Source organism: Argopecten irradians, chromosome 3 (genome assembly GCF_041381155.1).
Source record: "Argopecten irradians isolate NY chromosome 3, Ai_NY, whole genome shotgun sequence".
Taxonomy (NCBI): Eukaryota; Metazoa; Mollusca; class Bivalvia; order Pectinida; family Pectinidae; genus Argopecten; species Argopecten irradians.
Window position 1 is genome coordinate 70,642,730 of NC_091136.1, and position 18,097 is coordinate 70,660,826.

The 18,097-nt window shown below is 32.3% G+C and overlaps 1 protein-coding gene across 1 annotated transcript in view; it reads left to right on the forward strand.

Annotated features, from left to right (window-relative positions):
• LOC138319850 (uncharacterized) overlaps nt 1–18,097 on the forward strand; it is a 272,074-nt gene that overhangs the window by 107,020 nt on the left and 146,957 nt on the right. Inside the window, exons 11-12 of the mRNA XM_069262980.1 lie at nt 8,456–8,562; nt 15,036–15,218. Of these exons, the coding sequence (XP_069119081.1) occupies nt 8,456–8,562; nt 15,036–15,218 (290 nt within the window). The remainder of the gene's footprint in view (nt 1–8,455; nt 8,563–15,035; nt 15,219–18,097) is intronic.

Genomic DNA, 18,097 nt, shown 5'->3' on the forward strand with positions numbered 1-18,097 from the left:
ACACTAAAGGCTATACACTAAAGGCTATACTACTACACTAAAGGCTATACTCCTACACTAAAGGCTATACACTAAAGGCTATACTACTACACTAAAGGCTATACTACTACACTAAAGGCTATACTACTACACTAAAGGCTATACTACTACACTAAAGGCTATACTACTACACTAAAGGCTATACTACTACACTAATGGCTATACTACTACACTAAAGGCTATACTACTACACTAAAGGCTACTACTACACTAAAGGCTATACACTAAAGGCTATACTACTACACTAAAGGCTATACTACTACACTAAAGGCTATACTACTACACTAAAGGCTATACTACTACACTAAAGGCTATACTACTACACTAATGGCTATACTCCTACACTAAAGGCTATACTACTACACTAAAGGCTATACTACTACACTAAAGGCTATACTACTACACTAAAGGCTATACTACTACACTAAAGGCTATACTACTACACTAAAGACTATACACTAAAGGCTATACTACTACACTAAAGGCTATACTACTAAACTAAAGGCTATACTACTACACTAAATGCTATACACTTAAGGCTATACTACTACACTAAAGGCTATACTACTACACTAAAGGCTATACTCCTACACTAAAGGCTATACTACTACACTAAAGGCTATACTACTACACTAAAGGCTATACACTTAAGGCTATACTACTACACTAAAGGCTATACTTCTACACTAAAGGCTATACTGCTACACTAATGGCTATACTACTACACTAAAGGCTATACTTCTACACTAAAGGCTATACTTCTACACTAAAGGCTATACACTAAAGGCTATACTACTACACTAAAGGCTATACTTCTACACTAAAGGCTACACTCCTACACTAAAGGCTATACTTCTACACTAAAGGCTATACTACTACACTTAAGGCTATACACTAAAGGCTATACTACTACTCTAAAGGCTATACTACTACACTAAAGGCTATACTACTACACTAAAGGCTATACTACTACACTAAAGGCTATACACTACACTAAAGGCTATACTCTACACTAAAGGCTATACTAAGCATTACTACACTAAAGGCTATACTACTACACTAAAGGCTATACTACTACACTAAAGGCTATACTACTACACTAAACTATACTACTACACTAAAGGCTATACTAAAGCATACTACTACACTAAAGGCTATACTACTCACCTTACACTAAGCTACTACACTAAAGGCTATACTACTACACTAAAGGCTATACTACTACACTAAAGGCTATACTACTACACTAAAGGCTATACTACTACACTAAAGGCTATACTACTAACTAAAGGCTATACTACTACACTAAAGGCTATACTACTACACTAAAGGCTATAGCTAACTACTACACTAAAGGCTATACTACTACACTAAAGGCATCTATACACTAAAGGCTATACTACTACACTAAGGCTATACTACTACACTAAAGGCTATATACTACTACACTAAAGGCTATACTACTACACTAAAGGCTATACTACTACACTAAAGGCTATACTACTACACTAAAGGCTATACTCCTACACTAAAGGCTATACTACTACACTAAAGGCTATACTACTACACTAAAGGCTATACTACTACACTAAAGGCTATACTACTACACTAAAGGCTATACTACTACACTAAAGGCTATACTACTACACTAAAGGCTATACTACTACACTAAAGGCTATACTACTACACTAAAGGCTATACTACTACACTAAAGGCTATACTACTACACTAAAGGCTATACTACTACACTAAAGGCTATACTACTACACTAAAGGCTATACACTAAAGGCTATACTACTACACTAAAGGCTATACTACTACACTAAAGGCTATACTACTACACTAAAGGCTATATACTACACTAAAGGCTATACTACTACACTAAAGGCTAACTACACTAAAGGCTATACTACTACACTAAAGGCTATATACTACTACACTACACTAAAGGCTATACTACTACACTAAAGGCTATACTACTACACTAAAGGCTATACTACTACACTAAAGGCTATACTACTACACTAAAGGCTATACTACTACACTAAAGGCTATACTCAACTACTATACACTAAAGGCTATACTACACTAAAGGCTATACACTACTAAGCTATACTACTACACTAAAGGCTATACTACTACACTAAAGGCTATACTACTACACTAAAGGCTATACTACTACACTAAAGGCTATACTACTACACTAAAGGCTATACTACTACACTAAAGGCTATACTACTACACTAAAGGCTATACTACTACACTAAAGGCTATACACTAAAGGCTATACTACTACACTAAAGGCTATACTACTACACTAAAGGCTATACTACTACACTAAAGGCTATACTACTACACTAAAGGCTATACTATACTACTACACTAAAGGCTATACTACTACACTAAAGGCTATACACTAAAGGCTATACTACTACACTAAAGGCTATACTACTACACTAAAGGCTATACTACTACACTAAAGGCTATACTACTACACTAAAGGCTATACTACTACACTAAAGGCTATACTACTACACTAAAGGCTATACTACTACACTAAAGGCTATACTACTACACTAAAGGCTATACACTAAAGGCTATACTACTACACTAAAGGCTATACTACTACACTAAAGGCTATACTACTACACTAAAGGCTATACTACTACACTAAAGGCTATACTACTACACTAAAGGCTATACTACTACACTAAAGGCTATACTACTACACTAAAGGCTATACTACTACACTAAATGGCTATACTACTACACTAAAGGCTATACTACTACACTAAAGGCTATACACTAAAGGCTATACTACTACACTAAAGGCTATACTACTACACTAAAGGCTATACTACTACACTAAAGGCTATACACTAAAGGCTATACTACTACACTAAAGGCTATACTACTACACTAAAGGCTATACACTAAAGGCTATACTACTACACTAAAGGCTATACTACTACACTAAAGGCTATACTACTACACTAAAGGCTATACTACTACACTAAAGGCTATACTACTACACTAATGGCTATACTACTACACTAAAGGCTATACTACTACACTAATGGCTATACTACTACACTAAAGGCTATACTACTACACTAAAGGCTATACACTAAAGGCTATACTACTACACTAAAGGCTATACTACTACACTAATGGCTATACTACTACACTAAAGGCTATACTACTACACTAAGGCTATACACTAAAGGCTATACTACTACACTAAAGGCTATACTACTACACTAAACTACTACACTAAAGGCTATACTACTACACTAAAGGCTATACTACTACACTAAGGCTATACTACTACACTAAAGGCTATACTAAGGCTATACACTAAAGGCTATACTACTACACTAAAGGCTATACTACACTAAGGCTATACACTAAAGGCTATACTACTACACTAAATGGCTATACTACTACACTAAACTAAAGCTATACTACTACACTAAGGCTATACTACTACACTAAGGCTATACTACTAAAGGCTATACTACTCACTAATGGCTATACTACTACACTAAAGGCTATACTACTACACTAAAGGCTATACTACTACACTAAAGGCTATACACTAAATGGCTATACTACTACACTAAAGGCTATACTACTGCACTAAATGCTATACACTAAAGGCTATACACTAATGGCTATACTACTACACTAAAGGCTATACACTAAAGGCTATACTACTACACTAAAGGCTATACTACTACACTAAAGGCTATACACTAAGCTATACACTAAAGGCTATACTACTACACTAAATGGCTATACTACTACACTAAAGGCTATACTACTACACTAAAGGCTATACTACTACACTAAAGGCTATACTACTACACTAAAGGCTATACTATACACTAAAGGCTATACTATACACTAAAGGCTATACTACTACACTAAAGGCTATACTACTAAAGGCTATACACTAAAGGCTACTACACTAAAGGCTATACTACTACACTAAAGGCTATACTACTACACTAAAGGCTATACTACTACACTAAAGGCTATACTACTACACTAAAGGCTATACTACTACACTAAAGGCTATACACTAAAGGCTATACTACTACACTAAAGGCTATACTACTACACTAAAGGCTATACTACTAAACTAAAGGCTACTACACTAAAGGCTATACTACTACACTAAAGGCTATACTACTACACTAAAGGCTATACTACTACACTAAAGGCTATACTACTACACTAAAGGCTATACTACTACACTAAAGGCTATACTACTACACTAAAGGCTATACTACTACACTAAAGGCTATACTACTACACTAAAGGCTATACTACTACACTAAAGGCTATACTACTACACTAAAGGCTATACTACTCACTAAAGGCTATACTACTACACTAAAGGCTATACTACTACACTAAAGGCATACTACTACACTAAAGGCTATACTACTACACTAAAGGCTATACTACTACACTAAAGGCTATACTACTACACTAAAGGCTATACTACTACACTAAAGGCTATACTACTACACTAAAGGCTATACTACTACACTAAAGGCTATACTACTACACTAAAGGCTATACTACTACTACACTAAAGGCTATACTACTACACTAAAGGCTATACTACTACACTAAAAGGCTATACTACTACACTAAAGGCTATACTACTACACTAAAGGCTATACTACTACACTAAAGGCTATACTACTACACTAATGGCTATACACTAAAGGCTATACTACTACACTAAAGGCTATACTACTACACTAATGGCTATACTACTACACTAATGGCTATACTACTAAACTAAAGGCTATACACTAAAGGCTATACTCCTACACTAATGGCTATACTACTACACTAATGGCTATACTACTACACTAATGGCTATACACTAAAGGCTATACTACTACACTAATGGCTATACTACTACACTAAAGACTATACACTAAAGGCTATACTACTACACTAATGGCTATACTACTACACTAAGGCTATACACTAAAGGCTATACTACTAAACTATACTATACACTAAAGGCTATACTACTACTAGGCTACACACTACACTAACTACTACACTAAAGGCTATACTACTACACTAAAGGCTATACTACTACACTAAAGGCTATACTACTACACTAAAGGCTATACACTAAAGGCTATACACTACACTAAATGGCTACTACTACACTAAAGGCTATACACTACTACTATACACTAAAGGCTATACTACTACACTAAAGGCTATACTACTACACTAAAGGCTATACACTAAAGGCTATACTACTACACTAAATGCTATACTACTACACTAAATGCTATACTACTACACTAAAGGCTATACTACTACACTAAAGGCTATACACTAAAGGCTATACACTAATGGCTATACTACTACACTAATGGCTATACTACTACACTAAAGGCTATACACTAAAGGCTATACTACTACACTAAAGGCTATACACTAAAGGCTATACTACTACACTAAAGGCTATACTACTACACTAAAGGCTATACACTAAAGGCTATACTACTACACTAATGGCTATACACTAAAGGCTATACTACACTAAAGGCTATACTACTACACTAAAGGCTATACTACTACACTAAATGCTATACTACTACTAAAGGCTATACTACTACACTAAAGGCTATACTACTACTAAGGCTATACACTAAAGGCTTATACTACTACACTAAGGCTATACTACTACACTAAAGGCTATACTACTACACAGGCTATACTATACACTAAAGGCTATACTACTACACTAAAGGCTATACTACTACACTAAAGGCTATACTACTACACTAAAGGCTATACTACTACACTAAAGGCTATACTACACTAAAGGCTATACTACTACACTAAAGGCTATACTACTACACTAAAGGCTATACACTAAAGGCTATACTACTACAGGCTATAGGCTATACACTAAAGGCTATACTACTACACTAAAGGCTATACTACACTACTATACACTAAAGGCTATACTACTACACTAAAGGCTATACTACTACACTAAAGGCTATACTACTACACTAAAGGCTATACACTTAAGGCTATACTACTACACTAAAGGCTATACTACTACACTAAAGGCTATACTACTACACTAAAGGCTATACTACTACACTAAGGCTATACTACTACACTAAAGGCTATACTACTACACTAAAGGCTATACTACTACACTAAAGGCTATAACTACTACTACACTAAAGGCTATACTACTACACTAAAGGCTATACTACTACACTAAAGGCTATACTACTACACTAAAGGCTATACTACTACACTAAAGGCTATACTACTACACTAAAGGCTATACTACTACACTAAAGGCTATACTACTACACTAAAGGCTATACTACTACACTAATGGCTATACTACTACACTAAAGGCTATACTACTACACTAAAGGCTATACTACTACACTAAAGGCTATACTACTACACTAAAGGCTATACACTAAAGGCTATACTACTACACTAAAGGCTATACTACTACACTAAAGGCTATACTACTACACTAAAGGCTATACTACTACACTAATGGCTATACTACTACACTAAAGGCTATACTACTACACTAAAGGCTATACTACTACTTACAACTACACTAAAGGCTATACTACTACACTAAAGGCTATACTACTACACTAATGGCTATACTACTACACTAAATGGCTATACTACTACACTAAAGGCTATACTACTACACTAAAGGCTATACTACTACACTAAAGGCTATACTACTACACTAATGGCTATACACTAAAGGCTATACTACTACACTAATGGCTATACTACTACACTAATGGCTATACTACTACACTAATGGCTATACTACTAAACTAAAGGCTATACACTAAAGGCTATACTCCTACACTAATGGCTATACTACTACACTAATGGCTATACTACTACACTAATGGCTATACACTAAAGGCTATACTACTACACTAATGGCTATACTACTACTAACACTAATAACTACTATACACTAAAGGCTATACACTAATGGCTACACTAAAGGCTATACTACTACACTAATGGCTATATACACTAAAGGCTATACTACTACACTAAAGGCTATACACTAAAGGCTAAAGCTACTACACTAAGGCTATACTACTACACTAAAGGCTAACTACTACACTAAAGGCTATACACTAGCTATACTGCTACTACACTAAATGCTATACACTAAAGGCTATACTACTACACTAAAGGCTATACTACTACACTAAAGGCTATACACTAAAGGCTATACACTAATGGCTATACTACTACACTAAAGGCTATACTACTACACTAAAGGCTATACTACTACACTAAAGGCTATACTACTACACTAAAGGCTATACTACTACACTAAAGGCTATACTACTACACTAAAGGCTATACTACTACACTAAAGGCTATACACTAAAGGCTATACTACTACACTAAAGGCTATACTACTACACTAAAGGCTATACTACTACACTAAAGGCTATAACTACTACACTAAAGGCTATACACTAAAGGCTATACTACTACACTAAAGGCTATACACTAAAGGCTATACTACTGCACTAAAGGCTATACTACTACACTGAAGGCTATACACTAAAGGCTATACTACTACACTAATGGCTATACACTAAAGGCTATACTACTAGACTAAAGGCTATACTACTACACTAAAGGCTATACTTCTACACTAAATGCTATACACTAAAGGCTATAGTACTGCACTAAAGGCTATACTACTACACTGAAGGCTATACACTAAAGGCTATACTACTACACTAATGGCTATACACTAAAGGCTATACTACTACACTAAAGGCTATACTACTACACTAAAGGCTATACTACTACACTAAAGGCTATACTACTACACTAAAGGCTATACTACTACACTAAAGGCTATACTACTAAACTAAAGGCTATACTACTACACTAAAGGCTATACTACTACACTAATGGCTATACTACTACACTAAAGGCTATACTCCTACACTAATGGCTATACTACTACACTAAAGGCTATACTACTACACTAAAGGCTATACTACACTAAAGGCTATACTACTACACTAATGGCTATACTACTACACTAAAGGCTATACTACTACACTAAAGGCTATACTACTAAACTAAAGGCTATACTACTACACTAATGGCTATACTACTACACTAATGGCTATACTACTACACTAAAGGCTATACTACTACACTAAAGGCTATACTACTACACTAAAGGCTATACACTAAAGGCTATACTACTACACTAAAGGCTATACACTAAAGGCTATTCTACAACACTAAAGGCTATACTACAACACAAATGGCTATAATTCTACACCAGGTCATATGTTTATGATGATGTCTGTTTTAATTTTAGTGAGAGAGCTGATCCAAACTACTGGTCAGGCTACAAAGGTCGGCTACGAGAGGGTTCAAACATCAACAAGTCTCTGGTCACGCTTGGCAATGTCATAAAAGCTCTCGGTAAGTCTTTAAAATGTCATTAAATCTATCGGTATTTACAAGATCATTAAATCTATCAGTATTTACAAGATCATTAAATCTATCAGTATTTACAATATCATTCAATCAATCAGTACAAGATCATTAAATCTATCAGTATTTACAAGATCATTCAATCTATCAGTATTTACAATATCATTAAATCTATCGGTATTTACAATATCATTAAATCTATCGGTATTTACAAGATCATTCAATCTATCAGTATTTACAATATCATTAAATCTATCAGTATTTACAAGATCATTAAATCTATCAGTATTTACAAGATCATTAAATCTATCGGTATTTACAAAATCATTAAATCTATCAGTATTTACAAGATCATTAAATCTATCAGTATTTACAATATCATTAAATCTATCAGTATTTACAATATCATTAAATCTATCGGTATTTACAATATCATTAAATCTATCAGTATTTACAAGATCATTCAATCTATCAGTATTTACAATATCATTAAATCTATCAGTATTTACAAGATCATTAAATCTATCAGTATTTACCATATCATTAAATCTATCGGTATTTACAAGATCATTAAATCTATCAGTATTTACAAGATCATTAAATCTATCAGTATTTACAATATCATTAAATCTATCAGTATTTACAAGATCATTAAATCTATCAGTATTTACAATAGCATTAAATCTATCAGTATTTACAATATCATTAAATCTATCGGTATTTACAATATCATTAAATCTATCAGTATTTACAAGATCATTAAATCTATCAGTATTTACAAGATCATTAAATCTATCAGTATTTACAAGATCATTAAATCTATCAGTATTTACAATATCATTAAATCTATCAGTATTTACAAGATCATTAAATCTATCAGTATTTACAAGATCATTAAATCTATCAGTATTTACAAGATCATTAAATCTATCAGTATTTACAATAGCATTAAATCTATCGGTATTTACAATATCATTAAATCTATTAGTATTTTCAATAGCATTAAATCTATCAGTATTCACAAGATCATGAAATCTATCAGTATTTACAAGATCATTAAATCTATCAGTATTTACAATAGCATTAAATCTATCAGTATTTACAAGATCATTAAATCTATCAGTATTTACAATATCATTAAATCTATCAGTATTTACAAGATCATTAAATCTATCAGTATTTACCATATCATTAAATCTATCGGTATTTACAAGATCATTAAATCTATCAGTAATTACAATAGCATTAAATCTATCAGTATTTACAATAGCATTAAATCTATCGGTATTTACAAGATCATTAAATCTATCAGTATTTACAATATCATTAAATCTATTAGTATTTTCAATAGCATTAAATCTATCGGTATTTACAAGATCATGAAATCTATCAGTATTTACAAGATCATTAAATCTATCAGTATTTACAATAGCATTAAATCTATCGGTATTTACAAGATCATTAAATCTATCAGTATTTACAAGATCATTAAATCTATCGGTATTTACAAGATCATTCAATCTATCGGTATTTACAATATCATTAAATCTATCGGTATTTACAAAATCATTAAATCTATCAGTATTTACAAGATCATTCAATCTATCGGTATTTACAATATCATTAAATCTATCGGTATTTACAAGATCATTAAATCTATCAGTATTTACAAGATCATTAAATCTATCAGTATTTACAAGATCATTCAATCTATCAGTATTTACAATATCATTAAATCTATCAGTATTTACAAGATCATTAAATCTATCAGTATTTACCATATCATTAAATCTATCAGTATTTACAAGATCATTAAATCTATCAGTATTTACAAGATCATTAAATCTATCAGTATTTACCATATCATTAAATCTATCAGTATTTACAAGATCATTAAATCTATCAGTATTTACAAGATCATTCAATCTATCGGTATTTACAATATCATTAAATCTATCAGTATTTACAAGATCATTAAATCTATCAGTATTTACAAGATCATTAAATCTATCAGTATTTACAAGATCATTAAATCTATCAGTATTTACAAGATCATTAAAATCCTTAAGGTAACCTTGGAGTGCCATTATACCTATCAGTGAGTCACAATTCATTAAAGCTTAGTCTATATGTCATTAACTGTTTCAGTTATAGTCTTTGAATGTGTTTAAGGCTTTTGATTAATTCTCTTCATTCTTAGCTAGTCCTACTAATGTCTGCAGACTTCATGGTAAGGCAGGATATGCCATGAAACCTCTCAGATGTCTACATGATGTCAATTTAGCTGTGTTTTATTAAGTCTTTGAAATGTTACTAGAGCTTTATGTACAAAATATCAACATGACCTATATAAAGATATGTTAGTGTGTGTTCTTACCTATATAAAGATGTGTTAGTGTGTGTTCTTACCTATATAAATATATGTTAGTGTGTGTTCTTACCTATATAAATATATGTTAGTGTGTGTTCTTACCTATATAAAGATATGTTAGTGTGTATTCTTACCTATATAAATATATGTTAGTGTGTGTTCTTACCTATATAAATATATGTTAGTGTGTGTTCTTACCTATGTAAAGATATGTTAGTGTGTGTTCTTACCTATGTAAAGATATGTTAGTGTGTTCTTACCTATATAAAGATATGTTAGTGTGTGTTCTTACCTATATAAAGATATGTTAGTGTGTGTTCTTACCTATATAAAGATATGTTAGTGTGTATTCTTACCTATATAAATATATGTTAGTGTGTGTTCTTACCTATATAAAGATATGTTAGTGTGTGTTCTTACCTATATAAAGATATGTTAGTGTGTGTTCTAACCTATATAAAGATATGTTAGTGTGTATTCTTACCTATATAAAGATATGTTAGTGTGTGTTCTAACCTATATAAAGATATGTTAGTGTGTGTTCTTACCTATATAAAGATATGTTAGTGTGTGTTCTTACCTATATAAAGATATGTTAGTGTGTGTTCTTACCTATATAAAGATATGTTAGTGTGTATTCTTACCTATATAAAGATATGTTAGTGTGTATTCTTACCTATATAAATATATGTTAGTGTGTGTTCTTACCTATATAAAGATATGTTAGTGTGTGTTCTTACCTATATAAAGATATGTTAGTGTGTGTTCTTACCTATATAAAGATATGTTAGTGTGTGTGTTCTTACCTATATAAAGATGTGTTAGTGTGTGTTCTTACCTATATAAAGATATGTTAGTGTGTGTTCTTACCTATATAAAGATATGTTAGTGTGTGTTCTTACCTATGTAAAGATGTGTTAGTGTGTGTTCTTACCTATATAAAGATATGTTAGTGTGTATTCTTACCTATATAAAGATATGTTAGTGTGTATTCTTACCTATATAAAGATATGTTAGTGTGTGTTCTTACCTATATAAAGATATGTTAGTGTTTGTTCTTACCTATATAAAGATATGTTAGTGTGTGTTCTTACCTATATAAATATATGTTAGTGTGTGTTCTTACCTATATAAAGATATGTTATTGTGTGTTCTTACCTATATAAATATATGTTAGTGTGTGTTCTTACCTATATAAAGATATGTTAGTGTGTATTCTTACCTATATAAAGATATGTTAGTGTGTGTTCTAACCTATATAAAGATATGTTAGTGTGTATTCTTACCTATATAAAGATATGTTAGTGTGTGTTCTTACCTATATAAATATATGTTAGTGTTTGTTCTTACCTATATAAAGATATGTTAGTGTGTGTTCTAACCTATATAAAGATATGTTAGTGTGTATTCTTACCTATATAAAGATATGTTAGTGTTTGTTCTTACCTATATAAAGATATTTTAGTGTGTGTTCTTACCTATATAAAGATATGTTAGTGTGTGTTCTTACCTATATAAAGATATGTTATTGTGTGTTCTTACCTATATAAATATATGTTAGTGTGTGTTCTTACCTATATAAAGATATGTTAGTGTGTATTCTTACCTATATAAATATATGTTAGTGTTTGTTCTTACCTATATAAAGATATGTTAGTGTGTGTTCTTACCTATATAAAGATATGTTAGTGTGTGTTCTAACCTATATAAAGATATGTTAGTGTGTGTTCTTACCTATATAAATATATGTTAGTGTTTGTTCTTACCTATATAAAGATATGTTAGTGTGTGTTCTTACCTATATAAAGATATGTTAGTGTGTGTTCTTACCTATATAAATATATGTTAGTGTGTGTTCTAACCTATATAAAGATATGTTATTGTGTGTTCTTACCTATATAAAGATATGTTAGTGTGTGTTCTTACCTATATAAATATATGTTAGTGTGTGTTCTTACCTATATAAAGATATGTTAGTGTGTGTTCTTACCTATATAAATATATGTTAGTGTGTGTTCTTACCTATGTAAAGATATGTTAGTGTGTGTTCTTACCTATGTAAAGATGTGTTAGTGTGTGATCTTACCTATATAAAGATGTGTTAGTGTTTGTTCTTACCTATATAAAGATATGTTAGTGTTTGTTCTTACCTATATAAAGATATGTTAGTGTGTATTCTTACCTATATAAATATATGTTAGTGTGTGTTCTTACCTATATAAAGATATGTTAGTGTGTGTTCTTATCTATATAAAGATATGTTATTGTGTGTTCTTACCTATATAAAGATATGTTTATGTGTGTTCTTACCTATATAAAGATATGTTAGTGTGTGTTCTTACCTATATAAATATATGTTAGTGTGTGTTCTTACCTATATAAAGATATGTTAGTGTGTGTTCTTACATATATAAAGATATGTTAGTGTGTGTTCTTACCTATATAAAGATATGTTAGTGTGTGTTCTTACCTATGTAAAGATATGTTAGTGTGTGTTCTTACCTATGTAAAGATATGTTAGTGTGTGTTCTTACCTATGTAAAGATGTGTTAGTGTGTGTTCTTACCTATATAAAGATGTGTTAGTGTTTGTTCTTACCTATATAAAGATATGTTAGTGTTTGTTCTTACCTATATAAAGATATGTTAGTGTGTGTTCTTACCTATATAAAGATATGTTAGTGTGTGTTCTTACCTATATAAAGATATGTTAGTGTGTGTTCTAACCTATATAAATATACGTTAGTGTGTGTTCTTACCTATATAAAGATATGTTAGTGTGTGTTCTTACCTATATAAAGATATGTTAGTGTTTGTTCTTACCTATATGAAGATATGTTAGTGTGTGTTCTTACCTATATAAAGATATGTTAGTGTGTGTTCTTACCTATATAAAGATATGTTAGTGTTTGTTCTTACCTATATAAAGATATGTTAGTGTTTGTTCTTACCTATGTAAAGATGTGTTAGTGTGTGTTCTTACCTATATAAAGATGTGTTAGTGTGTGTTCTTACCTATATAAAGATATGTTAGTGTTTGTTCTTACCTATATAAAGATATGTTAGTGTGTGTTCTTACCTATATAAAGATATGTTAGTGTGTGTTCTTACCTATATAAATATATGTTAGTGTGTGTTCTTACCTATATAAATATATGTTAGTGTGTGTTCTTACCTATATAAAGATATGTTAGTGTGTGTTCTTACCTATATAAATATATATTAGTGTGTGTTCTTACCTATATAAAGATATGTTAGTGTGTGTTCTAACCTATATAAAGATATGTTAGTGTGTGTTCTTACCTATGTAAAGATGTGTTAGTGTGTGTTCTTACCTATATAAAGATATGTTAGTGTGTGTTCTTACCTATATAAAGATATGTTAGTGTGTGTGTTCTTACCTATGTAAAGATGTGTTAGTGTGTGTTCTTACCTATATAAAGATATGTTAGTGTGTGTTCTTACCTATATAAAGATATGTTAGTGTGTGTTCTTACCTATGTAAAGATATGTTAGTGTGTGTTCTTACCTATATAAAGATATGTTAGTGTGTGTTCTAACCTATATAAAGATATGTTAGTGTGTGTTCTTACCTATATAAAGATATGTTAGTGTGTGTTCTTACCTATATAAATATATGTTAGTGTGTGTTCTTACCTATGTAAAGATGTGTTAGTGTGTGTTCTTACCTATATAAAGATATGTTAGTGTGTGTTCTTACCTATATAAAGATATGTTAGTGTGTGTTCTTACCTATATAAAGATATGTTAGTGTGTGTTCTTACCTATATAAAGATATGTTAGTGTGTGTTCTTACCTATATAAAGATATGTTAGTGTGTATTCTTACCTATATAAAGATATGTTAGTGTGTGTTCTTACCTATATAAAGATATGTTAGTGTGTGTTCTTACCTATATAAATATATGTTAGTGTGTGTTCTTACCTATATAAAGATATGTTAGTGTGTGTTCTTACCTATATAAAGATATGTTAGTGTGTTCTTACATTAATGTATTGAGCTTGAATGATCTTTCTTGCAATGTCATGCATTTTATCAGAATAATCTGATTATTTTATATTATCTTCCAGCTGAGCGATCTCTCCTGTCCTGTAGCTCAGATAATCTTGGAGCTTCCGTGGCTAGTATCCAAAGTAGTCCGGGTGGGGATTCAGCCAAAAAACGTCTTCCTTACATTCCATATCGTGATTCTGTCCTCACATGGCTCTTGAAGGATAGCCTTGGAGGCAACTCGAAAACCATCATGATCTCAAGTAAGTCTTCAGCTAAGTCATGATCTGAATTATTGATCCAAAAATCATCATGGTCTCAAGTAAGTCTTCAGCTAAGTCATGATCTGAATTATTGATCCAAAAATCATCATGGTCTCAAGTAAGTCTTCAGCTAAGTCATGATCTGAATTATTGATCCAAAAATCATCATGATCTCAACTAAGTTTTCAGCTAAGTCATGATCTGATTTATTGATCCAAAAATCATCATGGTCTCAAGTAAGTCTTCAGCTAAGTCATGATCTGAATTATTGATCCCAAAACCATCAAGATCTCAAGTTAGTCTTCAGCTAAGTCATGATCTGATTTATTGATCCAAAAATCATCATGATCTCAAGTAAGTCTTCAGCTAAGTCATGATCTGATTTATTGATCCTTAAACCATCATGATCTCAGGTAAGTCTTCAGCTAAGTCATGATCTGAATTATTGATCCCAAAACCATCATGATCTCAAGTAAGTCTTCAGCTAAGTCATGATCTGAATTATTGATCCCAAAACCGTCATGATCTCAGGTAAGTCTTCAGCTAAGTCATGATCTGAATTATTGATCCCAAAATCATCATGATCTCAAGTAAGTCTTCAGCTAAGTCATGATCTGAATTATTGATCCCAAAATTATGATGGTCTCAAGTAAGTCTTCAGCTAAGTCATGATCTGATTTATTGATCCCAAAACCATCATGATCTCAAGTAAGTCTTCAGCTAAGTCATGATCTGAATTATTGATCCCAAAACCATCATGATCTCAAGTAAGTCTTCAGCTAAGTCATGATCTGAATTATTGATCCAAAAATTGGTGTACATGCTATTTAAGGGTTTGAGAGATGCCTAACACTATGATGATACTTTCATTGCCATGGTAACTAAATTTCTCATTCATGGAAATTAGGATGTTACTTAAAAATGGAGGCTTTTGATTTTGTTAATGAATAAATGTGATAAATGGGGTTTGAACAAATGCTGACCTCAATGGTATTAGTTTATAGCCAACCATCATCAGATGTTAAGCTATTCAAATCGCCTTTCCGTCCGTGGTCCGTCGTCCGTTAACATTTCTTGTTACCGCTATTTCTCAGAACTTTTTCAAATTTGATATGTAGGTTTCCCTACGGCCCTAGTTGTGCATATTGCATTTTAGGACAAATCGATCAACAAGACAGGCAGCCATCTTGGATTTTGATAGTTAAAGTTTGTTACCACTATTTCTCAGAAAGTACTGAAGGGATCTTTTTAGTGTGAGCGTATATTATATATATATATTCGCACTATTATTTTCCTTGTCGGATGTAGAGTCTGTGTACATCCGCTATGCGCATAATCCAACTGCGCACGCGATACCGGAAATCAGTGTAGTATACCCTTCAATACATTTCGCCGTGATTCAGTGACACCAACTTTTCAAAAACATATACTGAGATATACTTGTCAGTGATAATTTACTATAAATTAAGAGCAGTGACATTACACAGTGCTAAACACATTTGTTTTGTGTAAACTTCAAGCGGCGTAACATAAAAACTCTTGCATCGGTCACGATATTCTAAGCATCTGATCGACTTTGGAAACATACGGAACAATACAATAAAAATCAGGTTTACATAGTCAATAAAAGAGAGTGATGAAAAGGATAACTTTTAGTACCGGTCACGTATTTTATTTATTTCACATTATTCTAGGTCCTAGGTGTACATAACACTTTCGCTTACTTAACCCTGTGACCACAGACCGCATTTGCTGCAGTTCTAATCAATATTTCTAAAATTACACAGCCTTGCGTAAGAGAAACAGAATAGAAGAAAAAACATTATAAAATATCAGTCTGAGTGTCTGAGCTCTAGATCTAATGTACTCCAGAAAGGCGTTCAAGCATGACATAAGTAAGTCACCACGTGCACAGAGACTGGACGGTGTTCTAGCGGACGACTATTTTGAACAGAGAAACAAGCCTATTGTACCAATATCAATATGATAATAAACACACTACTATGTAACAAAGAACACACTTAACAATGTTCTAAGTAATTTCACAATTAAAGTTCTGATGAAGTAAAGGAAAGTATTTATTACAATACACCAAGGGCGTTAACCATCTCCTTGCAATATTCCCAAGGATAATGAGCGAAAGTGCTACGTACACCTGTTGCCGAGGATGATTTCATACTAGAAATAAGTTCGGAAGTAGTTAGCGAGTACTTAATATCTAACAGACATATTTCTAGTTCAAATTTGAAAATATGTAGGTTTCCCTAGGACCCTTGTTGCGCATATTGCATTTTGGGACCTATCGGTCTACAAGATGGCCGCCAGGCAGCTATCTTGGATTTTGATTGTTAAAGTTTGTTACCACTATTTCTCAGAAAGTACTGAAGAGCTCTGTCTCAAATTTCACATGTAGGTTCCCCTAGGGCCCTAGTTGTGCATATTGCAATTTGAGACTGATTGGTCAACAAGATGGCCGACTGACCGCCATCTTGGATTTTGGTAGTTGAAATTACTGAAGGATTTCCGCTTAAGTTATACATTGGTTCCCCTTGGGCCCTAGTGGTGCCTTTTGGGGAATGATTGGGCAGCAAGATGGCCAACCGGCTGCCATCTTGGATTTCATCATTAAAGAAAGCAGAGAAAAGATCCCTCTTTACATTGTAAGGCATAGATCATTCTTTGGTGGGCATCAAGATCCCTCTGGGATCTCTTGTTAAAATGCTGCTTGTCTATCAAAAATGGAAGCCTGTGCTTACCCGTGTAGGTTTGCCATTGGTCAGTGCGAATTTTTCATGGTAATTTCTGATAATATATCTATGAACTTTTAATTTAATTTGCATGTATATTTCAGCTGTTCTTTTAATTATCAGTATTATAAA